General features: G+C 37.8%; 1 protein-coding gene across 1 annotated transcript in view; it reads right to left on the reverse strand.

Moving 5' to 3' along the window:
- Nucleotides 1-13561, reverse strand: part of ARHGAP24 (Rho GTPase activating protein 24) — a 1035233-nt gene that overhangs the window by 500571 nt on the left and 521101 nt on the right. Inside the window, exon 3 of the mRNA XM_053703381.1 lies at nt 11430-11517. Coding sequence (XP_053559356.1) covers nt 11430-11517 — 88 coding nt within the window. The remainder of the gene's footprint in view (nt 1-11429; nt 11518-13561) is intronic.

Consider the following 13561-nt stretch of genomic DNA (forward strand, 5'->3'; position numbering starts at 1 on the left):
TCTTAATCAACTGTTCTTTTATTTTCTAGCATATTGTGTGTTTTTCCCACGAGTTTCACCAAGGCTAAAAAATGTTTGAGTCAAAGGTTAAACATTTTATCCTGCAAGTTAAGGTTCACACAGAATAGATGCAACAAATACACGCTATGAAAATAAATAACCTACACAATGATGACAAATTGATGTCATAACCTAATTAAAATATGTATTTGAAATTCCATTTACAACATGTTTTAATTATTATGCAGGCAATAAAATAAGCCAAACATTGTGTCAATTACAAATCACAATTCAAAGTTGGAACTAGCAAGAGGTTTTGTTTTAAGAGTTCATTACAATTCATAGCACATCTCATCCATATTTCAAGGCATCAGATTTCTTCAGACCAGATCTCACCCACTTACATTCTCCAAATTATTTGCATGTATTATGACCAGAAAACAAAAAATTCCAACACACACAAATCCCTGCTGTTTTAGGATGGAAACGTGCAACAAATGAAGTGAAATCTATATTGCCCGCAGTTGTACAATGGATAGAATAGCTCATTTAAATGCACAGTTACAGATTCTATTTGCAGAATTCATAAGTATGACGGCAGCTCACAAAATGCACAGCACATTAAAGCAAAAAAAGTACAGACTGAACAACCTTATTGTAGTAGCATAGAATTTGACAGCAAATAATAGCTACTATGGGGTAGATTTATCGTAGTGGGAGCGGACATGATACGATGTAGCGTATCATGTCCGCTGCACATCGATAAATGCCGACAGCATACGCTGTCTGCATTTATCATTGCACCAGCAGTTCTTGTGCAGTCCCCTGCAGATTTGCGGGCAATCGGACACTAGCAGGGGGTGTCAATCAACCTGATCGTATTCGATCGGGTTTATTTCTGTCCGCGGCCTCAGAGCAGGTGGACAAGTTATGGAGCAGCGGTCTTTAGACCGCTGCTTCATAACTTCTGTTTCCAGTGAGCCTAAAGGCTCGCACAGAAACAGGGGCATCAAGCTCCATACGGAACTTGATAAATCAGCCCCTATATCTTTTCTTATCAGTTATAACATTTTAAATTTGTCATAGTGGCCTTATCATTTTGCACCTTGTTTCTATCCAATCATGTTAAGCATGTTGTTAACCAATCATTTGTTATCCGCAAATTCATGATATAATAAAAAAAAAACGTAAAATAGCTATCTAGGTATAATGATGCCACATACATTAAATTTTGAGGGAATATCTGGCATGCCTCAAATTAAAAGGAACAGAAACACTTTAAAATAGGAATAGAAATGTTTTTATTTGTAGAAAATAAACTTTGAAGTACCCATTCATCATTTATTTTGTCTGTAGATTGTGTGTTTTCAAATTCTGAGAACTAGAAGTGTACAGTGAAGACTTCACAAGCCTAAACCTGCTGCATATCCTTACACTAGAACAAATATTAACGGCCTTCTAATTGACTAAAACCAGTGGTAAAGCCATGCATGTCTTCTGTTTCTAAACAAAGGAAATCCCAGAGAAGCTTTTACAACCATTTGTCTTATGACTGCAGTAGTTGTTTGTAAATAATTACAGTGAGAAGTCCAAAGTTTTCAAAAAAGTTAACATTTTTTTTATATGAACTTATTGGGCGGACAAATAGTGGCATCAAATATACCAAAATAGGCCTATACCTTGGTTTGTCAAATTTAGAAATATACATAGTTTCGGGGGGTTCATTTTGAGAATTTGGGCAGCTCTGTTATACCAAATGAATGTTAGCCCATTGCATCATTTTAGACACAGCTGCAAAAAAAGATCTTAAAACGATTAAACATAATAAAAACATAATTTATGTAAGAACTTACCTGATAAATTCATTTCTTTCATATTAGCAAGAGTCCATGAGCTAGTGACGTATGGGATATACATTCCTACCAGGAGGGGCAAAGTTTCCCAAACCTCAAAATGCCTATAAATACACCCCTCACCACACCCACAATTCAGTTTAACGAATAGCCAAGAAGTGGGGTGATAAAAAAGTGCGAAAGCATATAAAATAAGGAATTGGAATAATTGTGCTTTATACAAAATCAAAACCACCACAAAAAAAGGGCGGGCCTCATGGACTCTTGCTAATATGAAAGAAATGAATATATCAGGTAAGTTCTTACATAAATTATGTTTTCTTTCATGTAATTAGCAAGAGTCCATGAGCTAGTGACGTATGGGATAATGATTACCCAAGATGTGGATCTTTCCACACAAGAGTCACTAGAGAGGGAGGGATAAAATAAAGACAGCCAATTCCTGCTGAAAATAATCCACACCCAAAATAAAGTTTAATGAAAAACATAAGCAGAAGATTCAAACTGAAACCACTGCCTGAAGTACTTTTCTACCAAAAACTGCTTCAGAAGAAGAAAATACATCAAAATGGTAGAATTTAGTAAAAGTATGCAAAGAGGACCAAGTCGCTGCTTTGCAAATCTGATCAACCGAAGCTTCATTCCTAAACGCCCAGGAAGTAGAAACTGACCTAGTAGAATGAGCTGTAATCCTCTGAGGCGGAGTTTTACCCGACTCAACATAGGCAAGATGAATTAAAGATTTCAACCAAGATGCCAAAGAAATGGCAGAAGCTTTCTGGCCTTTTCTAGAACCGGAAAAGATAACAAATAGACTAGAAGTCTTTCTGAAAGATTTAGAAGCTTCAACATAATATTTCAAAGCTCTAACAACATCCAAAGAATGCAACGATTTCTCCTTAGAATTCTTAGGATTAGGACATAATGAAGGAACCACAATTTCTCTACTAATGTTGTTGGAATTCACAACTTTAGGTAAAAATTCAAAAGAAGTTCGCAACACCGCCTTATCCTGATGAAAAATCAGAAAAGGAGACTCACAAGAAAGAGCAGATAATTCAGAAACTCTTCTGGCAGAAGAGATGGCCAAAAGGAACAAAACTTTCCAAGAAAGTAATTTAATGTCCAATGAATGCATAGGTTCAAACGGAGGAGCTTGAAGAGCCCCCAGAACCAAATTCAAACTCCAAGGAGGAGAAATTGACTTAATGACAGGTTTTATACGAACCAAAGCTTGTACAAAACAATGAATATCAGGAAGAATAGCAATCTTCCTGTGAAAAAGAACAGAAAGAGCAGAGATTTGTCCTTTCAAGGAACTTGCGGACAAACCCTTATCTAAACCATCCTGAAGAAACTGTAAAATTCTCGGTATTCTAAAAGAATGCCAAGAAAAATGATGAAAAAGACACCAAGAAATATAAGTCTTCCAGACTCTATAATATATCTCTCTAGATACAGATTTACGAGCCTGTAACATAGTATTAATCACAGAGTCAGAGAAACCTCTTTGACGAAGAATCAAGCGTTCAATCTCCATACCTTTAAATTGAAGGATTTCAGATCCTGATGGAAAAAAGGACCTTGAGACAGAAGGTCTGGTCTTAACGGAAGAGTCCACGGTTGGCAAGAGGCCATCCGGACAAGATCCGCATACCAAAACCTGTGAGGCCATGCCGGAGCTACCAGCAGAACAAACGAGCATTCCTTCAGAATCTTGGAGATTACTCTTGGAAGAAGAACTAGAGGCGGAAAGATATAGACAGGATGATACTTCCAAGGAAGTGATAATGCATCCACTGCCTCCGCCTGAGGATCCCGGGATCTGGACAGATACCTGGGAAGTTTCTTGTTTAGATGAGACGCCATCAGATCTATTTCTGGAAGTTCCCACATTTGAACAATCTGAAGAAATACCTCTGGGTGCAGAGACCATTCGCCCGGATGCAACGTTTGGCGACTGAGATAATCCGCTTCCCAATTGTCTATACCTGGGATATGAACCGCAGAGATTAGACAGGAGCTGGATTCCGCCCAAACCAAAATTTGAGATACTTCTTTCATAGCCAGAGGACTGTGAGTCCCTCCTTGATGATTGATGTATGCCACAGTTGTGACATTGTCTGTCTGAAAACAAATGAACGATTCTCTCTTCAGAAGAGGCCAAAACTGAAGAGCTCTGAAAATTGCACGGAGTTCCAAAATATTGATCGGTAATCTCACCTCCTGAGATTCCCAAACTCCTTGTGCCGTCAGAGATCCCCACACAGCTCCCCAACCCGTGAGACTTGCATCTGTTGAAATTACAGTCCAGGTCGGAAGCACAAAAGAAGCCCCCTGAATTAAACGATGGTGATCTGTCCACCACGTTAGAGAGTGTCGAACAATCGGTTTTAAAGATATTAATTGAGATATCTTTGTGTAATCCTTGCACCATTGATTCAGCATACAGAGCTGAAGAGGTCGCATGTGAAAACGAGCAAAGGGGATCGCGTCCGATGCAGCAGTCATAAGACCTAGAATTTCCATGCATAAGGCTACCGAAGGGAATGATTGTGACTGAAGGTTTCGACAAGCTGCAATCAATTTTAGACGTCTCTTGTCTGTTAAAGACAGAGTCATGGACACTGAATCTATCTGGAAACCCAGAAAGGTTACCCTTGTCTGAGGAATCAAAGAACTTTTTGGTAAATTGATCCTCCAACCATGATCTTGAAGAAACAACACAAGTCGATTCGTATGAGATTCTGCTAAATGTAAAGACTGAGCAAGTACCAAGATATCGTCCAAATAAGGAAATACCACAATACCCTTTTCTCTGATTACAGACAGAAGGGCACCGAGAACCTTTGTAAAAATTCTTGGAGCTGTAGCTAGGCCAAACGGCAGAGCCACAAACTGGTAATGCTTGTCCAGAAAAGAGAATCTCAGAAACTGATAATGATCTGGATGAATCGGAATATGCAGATATGCATCCTGTAAATCTATTGTGGACATATAATTCCCTTGCTGAACAAAAGGCAAGATAGTCCTTACAGTTACCATCTTGAACGTTGGTATCCTTACATAACGATTCAATATTTTTAGATCCAGAACTGGTCTGAAGGAATTCTCCTTCTTTGGTACAATGAAGAGATTTGAATAAAACCCCATCCCCTGTTCCGGAACTGGAACTGGTATAATTACTCCAGCCAACTCTAGATCTGAAACACAATTCAGAAATGCTTGAGCTTTCACTGGATTTACTGGGACACGGGAAAGAAAAAATCTCTTTGCAGGAGGTCTCATCTTGAAACCAATTCTGTACCCTTCTGAAACAATGTTCTGAATCCAAAGATTGTGAACAGAATTGATCCAAATTTCTTTGAAAAAACGTAACCTGCCCCCTACCAGCTGAGCTGGAATGAGGGCCGCACCTTCATGTGGACTTAGAAGCAGGCTTTGCCTTTCTAGCAGGCTTGGATTTATTCCAGACTGGAGATGGTTTCCAAACTGAAACTGCTCCTGAGGATGAAGGATCAGGCTTTTGTTCTTTGTTGAAACGAAAGGAACGAAAACGATTATTAGCCCTGTTTTTACCTTTAGATTTTTTATCCTGTGGTAAAAAAGTTCCTTTCCCACCAGTAACAGTTGAGATAATAGAATCCAACTGAGAACCAAATAATTTGTTACCCTGGAAAGAAATGGAAAGTAGAGTTGATTTAGAAGCCATATCAGCATTCCAAGTCTTAAGCCATAAAGCTCTTCTAGCTAAAATAGCTAGAGACATAAACCTGACATCAACTCTGATAATATCAAAAATGGCATCACAAATAAAATTATTAGCTTGCTGAAGAAGAATAATAATATCATGAGAATCATTATTTGTTACTTGTTGCGCTAAAGTTTCCAACCAAAAAGTTGAAGCTGCAGCAACATCAGCCAATGATATAGCAGGTCTAAGAAGATTACCTGAACACAGATAAGCTTTTCTTAGAAAGGATTCAATTTTCCTATCTAAAGGATCTTTAAACGAAGTACCATCTGACGTAGGAATAGTAGTACGTTTAGCAAGGGTAGAAATAGCCCCATCAACTTTAGGGATTTTGTCCCAAAATTCTAACCTGTCAGACGGTACAGGATATAATTGCTTAAAACGTTTAGAAGGAGTAAATGAATTACCCAATTTATCCCATTCTTTGGAAATTACTGCAGAAATAGCATTAGGAACAGGAAAAACTTCTGGAATAACCACAGGAGATTTAAATACCTTATCTAAACATTTAGAATTAGTATCAAGAGGACCAGAATCCTCTATTTCTAAAGCAATTAGTACTTCTTTAAGTAAAGAACGAATAAATTCCATTTTAAATAAATATGAAGATTTATCAGCATCAAGCTCTGAGACAGAATCCTCTGAACCAGAAGAGTCATCAGAATCAGAATGATGATGTTCATTTAAAAATTCATCTGTAGGGAGAGAAGTTTTAAAAGATTTTTTACGTTTACTAGAAGGAGAAATAACAGACATAGCCTTCTTAATGGATTCAGAAACAAAATCTCTTATGTTATCAGGAACATTCTGCACCTTAGATGTTGAAGGAACTGCAACAGACAATGGTACTTTACTAAAGGAAATATTATCTGCATTAACAAGTTTGTCATGACAATTAATACAAACAACAGCCGGAGGAATAGCTACCAAAAGTTTACAGCAGATACACTTAGCTTTGGTAGATCCAGCACTAGACAGCGATTTTCCTGTAGTATCTTCTGACTCAGATGCAACGTGAGACATCTTGCAATATGTAAGAGAAAAAACAACATATAAAGCAAAATTGATCAAATTCCTTAAATGACAGTTTCAGGAATGGGAAAAAATGCCAAAGAACAAGCTTCTAGCAACCAGAAGCAATGAAAAATGAGACTAAAATAATGTGGAGACAAAAGCGACGCCCATATTTTTTAGCGCAAAATCAGACGCCCACATTATTTGGCGCCTAAAATGCTTTTGGCGCCAAAAATGACGCCACATCCGGAACGCCGACATTTTTGGTGCAAAATAACGTCAAAAAAATGACGCAACTTCCGGCGACACGTATGACGCCGGAAACGGAAAATAATTTTTGCGCCAAAAAAGTCCGCGCCAAGAATGACGCAATAAAATGAAGCATTTTCAGCCCCCGCGAGCCTAACAGCCCACAGGGAAAAAAGAGTCAAATTCTTGAAGGTAAGAAAAAATGATTAAATCAAATGCATTATCCCAAATATGAAACTGACTGTCTGAAAAATAAGGAAAGTTGAACATTCTGAGTCAAGGCAAATAAATGTTTGAATACATATATTTAGAACTTTATAAACAAAGTGCCCAACCATAGCTTAGAGTGTCACAGAAAATAAGACTTACTTACCCCAGGACACTCATCTACATGTTTGTAGAAAGCCAAACCAGTACTGAAACGAGAATCAGCAGAGGTAATGGTATATATAAGAGTATATCGTCGATCTGAAAAGGGAGGTAAGAGATGAATCTCTACGACCGATAACAGAGAACCTATGAAATAGACCCCGTAGAAGGAGATCACTGCATTCAAATAGGCAATACTCTCCTCACATCCCTCTGACATTCCCTGCACGCTGAGAGGAAAACCGGGCTCCAACTTGCTGCGGAGCGCATATCAACGTAGAATCTAGCACAAACTTACTTCACCACCTCCATCGGAGGCAAAGTTTGTAAAACTGAATTGTGGGTGTTGTGAGGGGTGTATTTATAGGCATTTTGAGGTTTGGGAAACTTTGCCCCTCCTGGTAGGAATGTATATCCCATACGTCACTAGCTCATGGACTCTTGCTAATTACATGAAAGAAAATATATACGTTTGGTCTTAGCTGAAACAGAGGATGCTAATGAACAAATGTCATCATGATTTTTTTATACAGTTAGAAAAGCTAAAAATTTTTGTGGAATGTGATAATTCCTTTTTTTATATTGTATATATATTTGCTTTTACTTTTTTGGGTAATTTTACAATAATTTCTGAATTCTGTGAATAAATAACTAGTTGAAACTGTCTTCTTCTGAAAGCTCTCTTTATGCCAAAAAATAAAAAAATAAAAAAAATAATAAATTGAAATAAAAAAAGAATATATATATATATATATATATATATATATATATATATATATAGATATATATATATATATATAGTTTTCATAGGTAAATAATAAAAACAAAGACTCTATTTCTGTTTAAAAAGAGTGATAGCAAAAATGTTAAAACATCTCCAGTATTTTGGGCAAGTTTTTCTCCGAAATTCTGGCCAATGAAGGAAGTTAAGCAATAAGGTCTCCATTTAGTGAATGCAGCTTTGGAGACCTTATGATGCAGGTTCGCTTGCTCAAGCCTTAAGAGTGTTATTTTTTTAAACTCTACACCGTTCCTGACGAATCCACCTGGACTAATTTACAAATCCTACTCTTGTGTTGTTGGTTCTGGGAAAGCAGGGGCAGGGTTGCACAAGCTTTTGCCCCACAACAAAGGAACCTGGTTTCAGAACTTGGTCTATTTTGGAGCATGGTTTTAAAGCAGGTATAGAGATTACAATGAATGATCCAAACTTTTATTTTTATCTGCTGTCAAAACCTATGTTTCAATAAAAACCTTAGTAATTTGAAGATTCTAAACATGCTAAGCCTAATAACATAATATTAAATGTTATAATATTATACACATTTCTCTCATGTGCCTTACAAAATCCATGCTTGGCAATATTTTAAAAATGGATTAGTTTTGTTTTTCTTTCTAACTTTATCTACAATGCTTTCAATTCAAGGAACTCTATGTTTTTACTAGAACTTGAATATGATGTTATTTATATAAGATCTAACAAAGCTGGCAGATAACAACATTTTCAGGATGTAGTGAAAAAATATTCTGCAAATATAACTCCCAAGGCTGGATTTACCTTCTCTTTGTTCCTTGCCAAATTTGAAACTTAACTATCTATGTTCTATCTACATTTTGTGGTATTCTAGCCACCACCTTTCATGTTTCCCCCACTGAAACAACCAATAATTATTTGGGGTAGATTTATCAAAGCCATTCTCCTTTAATTCCCTACAAAATAGCGCATACGAACTGATCGCCATATTCATCAAAGCACTCTGCTCCTATAATTGCGCAAATCTGAAAGAAATTTCATCGCACTCCGCTTGCATTTGCCTAGGCGCACTGGCGCGCTCCCGAGTGTAAGAATATACATTAGTAATAGGCATAATTTAACAGCCCGACCTACAAATACGCCCAGTTTCTTATTTATCATTGCTTTGCGCCGTTAGGGAACTGAAATTTCGGCTTGAATTGCGAGTTGTATATTTTGCCATACAGACTGCGAACACCAATATAATGCATGCTTTTACATCTTGTGATGCAGTACTTTCTTCTTTTTAACTTTTCTTTTTTCTGTTATTGACAGAAATTTGCGCTTCCACAGGGGCATATGGGTACCAACAGTTTTATATATATATCGATATATTGATATATTTATTTTTGCAATCTTAAATGATCAACATATGGCAAAAACAGCACAGAAACAGTATACAATATAAATATAAGCTAAATAGTTACCTAAAAAAACACTTTTTTAATAATCAAAACATGGCGGCGTAAATATTTATATGGATGTACTGTGATAAATAGGGAGTAAATAGGGAGTAAATGCTTTTTCCGACAGGCGAAATTTATCATTATTACGCCCCAGCTCGCCTGTGCAAAGTTACGTCTATTTTTTTTATAAATTCAGGCGTTCATGTGCGCTTCTCTGGAGGCGAGCTGGGGCGCAGTTACAGGTGAAGCACATACAGGCCTCTAGTTATCAAGGACTGGCGGACCTGATCACAAGAGCTGCTGGTGCAACGCCGCCCCCTGCTGCAGACTCACAGCCAATAGGGGGGTGCCAATCAACCCGATCGTACTTGATCGGGTAGATTTCCTTACGGAGCTTGATACATATGCCCCACAGAGTTCGCCTATCCTTTGAGAAATATAGCCCTTTGTGTCACCCTCTCTGTAATTTCAGACATCACTGGCTTCCCACAAAGGTCATAACTTTTTGTTGTCCTTTACTAGAAGCACTAAAAGCCATAAGGATCTTATGCACATGGCCTGGAATATGGTTCTGTTCCTGATGTGCCACAAATGTAAATAAAGAAATAAAAATCTGATGCCAAGACAGCTTTTAGGCTTGGTGTAAACAGATTGGTGGCATGAGTCCTTAGACGTAGATGCATTCAAAATGGAAAATATTTACAAACACAACAGTCTTCAAAATGACTGCTTAATAACTAAAACATGGTCCACAATTTCATGTTTATTTTTTCTTTCCTGGAGGTCTGTTTAATTCAAAATATTAAATATTTAACAAATGTAATACTGAATAAAAATACATATGGCTAAAACATAGAATAGACAGCTGAAACGGCAAAATGAATAATACTATTGAGTGGAAAAATGATAAATTCTACTGTGAGTAATACATTCTTTCAGCTCTATAGATAAATAGTAATAATAACAATAAACATAAATATTTATCAGAATGAACAGTGTGCCTACGAGTAGTTATAAATTGGTCTGTTTCATGGAATGCATATTTTCATGTCAATCAGAATCTGAATACACTATATATAACAGCAGTAAAAAAGATGGAAATTCTTTCATTTTATAATTTAATTTTCAATAACACAATTAATAAAACAGCAACAATTAATTATACATTGAATACTCTGCGACAGCCTTTTAAGAATTTTTCAATGCACTAGAATTTTATGCTCTATGAAATGCTTATAAGAAAGAATTAATCCATTAAGGTTAGTACTAGGTATTACAAGAGAGGAACATCCTGTGCATATAGTTACCATGGGAACAGCTATTGTACTTAGTTTAATTAGTAATGTCCTGAGCAAACTTAATAGCAGAAATAATGTTATATTTTATAAATACCAAACCAGTTTTTTTTTTTTATTGACTTGTCTGTTCTTTATTTTCTATTCAAAAGTGAACAACGTAACGAAACATAAAGAAGCAATAAAAACAGGATCTAATATATTAGAACAGTTATTTATTACATTATTGCTTACAGAGAATATTGTGTTTAACCCTTTATTAGGATTTTTATTAGGATGTTTACAGCTCTGCAGTGGCAATACACAGCTGATACCCAGGTGAACTTGGTGATTGGTGGCTACGCAGATTGGTTATAGCTCCAGACCAGTTGTGCATTGCCAGTCCAGAGCTGACAAGATATTTAATATCTTTGCATTAGAGAATTTTTTAGTGCATGTTTACATTTACATTTTTGACCCCCACAGTGATATCAACTCTTAAAGGTTCATCCTAAAATTATCTATTTATTGGGGAAACTATTGGGACAGCAAATGGAATATGACATATAAATGATGGATTATTACACTGACTCATGTAACCTAGACAGATACCCACCCAATGGATTGTTTACTAGGCACCAGCTTATTAGCAAACATAGCCCCTGCTGATCATGTGATCCCCATAATCAGCAAAAGTGTAGAAATAAAAGGTCCTACCTGGAACAACTTCAAATAGGAATTTTCCTGGACTTTCTTCATTGCAAGGGTGCTCAACCACTCTGTTCCCAGGTAAGAAAATAGTACCCTGAAAAACAAAGTACAAACATATTTTCATATAAGTTGTATTCACAGATGCAAAACAAAATTGTAAGAAAATTTTGTGAGCACATGATCAAAAGGTCAATGCATGCATAATGGTCAAAGAGGTTGCTCATACTCTAATATACCCTGGCTTAAGACCTATTTTATAATGTGTTTGACTAATCATATTAAAGGAGCATGGGTTACAAAATTACTGTTTTTTATAGATAATTTATGAGACATAGGGGTAGATTTATCATACCCCAGGCAGACATGATTCGCTACAGCGAATCATGTATGCTCTGCATCGCTAAATGCCGACAGCATACGCTGTCAGCGTTTAACATTGCACAAGCAGTTCTGGTGAACTGCTTGTGCAATGCCGCCCCCTGCAGATTCACAGCCAATCGGCCGCTAGCAGGGGGTGTCAATGAACCCGATCGTATTCGATTGGGCGAATTGATGTCCGCAGCCTCAGAGGCAGCGGACGAGTTAAGGAGCAGCGGTCTTGAGACCACTGCTTCTTAACTCCTGTTTCTGGCGAGCCTGAAGGCTCGATCGGAAACAGTTACATTGGGGCTTTATACAGGGGTTGGTAAATCACCCCCATGGGCACAAATAGTATTTTATTGTTTTTTGTAAAAATCAAAAATGTTGTCCAATATCTGCTCATTTAGAAATTGTTAGCTAAAGAAAAAAAGCTCACAAGCTATTTCTTAGATAGACAGATAGAGAGACAGACATACTTACTAATTATTGAGTTCAGGTGTTTCAGCCACACCCGTTGCTAACAGGTGCATCCAGCTCATTATTATTAGTATTATTAATAATAATAATATTATTGTTTATTTGTATAGTGCCACAAAATTCTGTAGTACTGGATAGCCATGGCAAAACAGTGGATTGTTCGGAAAACCTGGTCATCTGTAACTGCTATTATTGTGAAGTGGAAGCATCTAAGCATCTAAGCGAAGCCACAAAGTTGTAGACCAATAATGGTGAAGCTATGGCACGTGAGCCATAGCTCCACAACCATCTCGTCCAGCCTGTAAATAGTGTGGCAGGCCTACACATAGATAACATAGGTGGAGCATGACTGCTCAATGCACCACTGTTTGCACTCACAATGAAGCATGCGCAAACAGTGACAGCACCAATGGCGGGGAAAGGTGAGGACAGCAGAAGTAGCTTCGGAAGAGGCAGCAGATTTTTGGACTTAAGGTAAGTTTCTGGGCAGGGGCAGACTTACAGGGCAATTCAGACCTAGGCCCCAATTTATCAAAGGTCTTGCGGACCTGATCCGACACTGCGGATCAGGTCCGCAAGACCTCGCTAAATGCGGAGAGCAATACGCTCTCCGCATTTAACATTGCACCAGCAGCTCACAAGAGCTGCTGGTGCAACGCCGCCCCCTGCTGACTCACGGCCAATCGGCCGCCAGCAGGGAGGTGTCAATCAACCCGATCGTATTCGATCGGGTTGATTTCCGGCGATTCCTGTCCGCCTGCTCAGAGCAGACGGACAGGGATATGGAGCAGCGGTCTTTAGACTTGTCTGAAGACTCACCAGAAAACGGCCCTTCAAGCTCCGTACAGAGCTTGATAAATGGGCCTGTTCGAAAGGAGGCTGTATTTTTTTTTTGGGGGGGGGCTTAATTTTAATTTAATGCGTCTTCCTGAAAAACTCCTGCCTAAACTGCAGAGAGCTGAGCGATGTTGAGGCACACTGATTATGTGGACAGGAGAAAAGGCTCAGTACTAGAGCCAGGCATAAGTCAGAGGGCCCAGCATACAGCACAAGTCAGTCTTTATGTGAAATACTGATAGAAAAATACCTTCTGTCACATATAGCTGATTTTTACTATGTTGGTTTGTAGATTCTGTATTGTTGCTAAATAGTTTGTGATTTTCAAATATTTCTTACACTGTTTGTGAGTAAAGGGCTTTGATCTATTACTTTAAAATAAAACAAGATGCAGGGTGGAGCATTTGCTTTATTCTCTCTCTCCCACCCTTCCTCTCTCTCTCTCTCCTTTCCCTCTATATCTC

This window comes from Bombina bombina, chromosome 2 (assembly GCF_027579735.1).
Source record: "Bombina bombina isolate aBomBom1 chromosome 2, aBomBom1.pri, whole genome shotgun sequence".
NCBI lineage: Eukaryota > Metazoa > Chordata > Amphibia > Anura > Bombinatoridae > Bombina > Bombina bombina.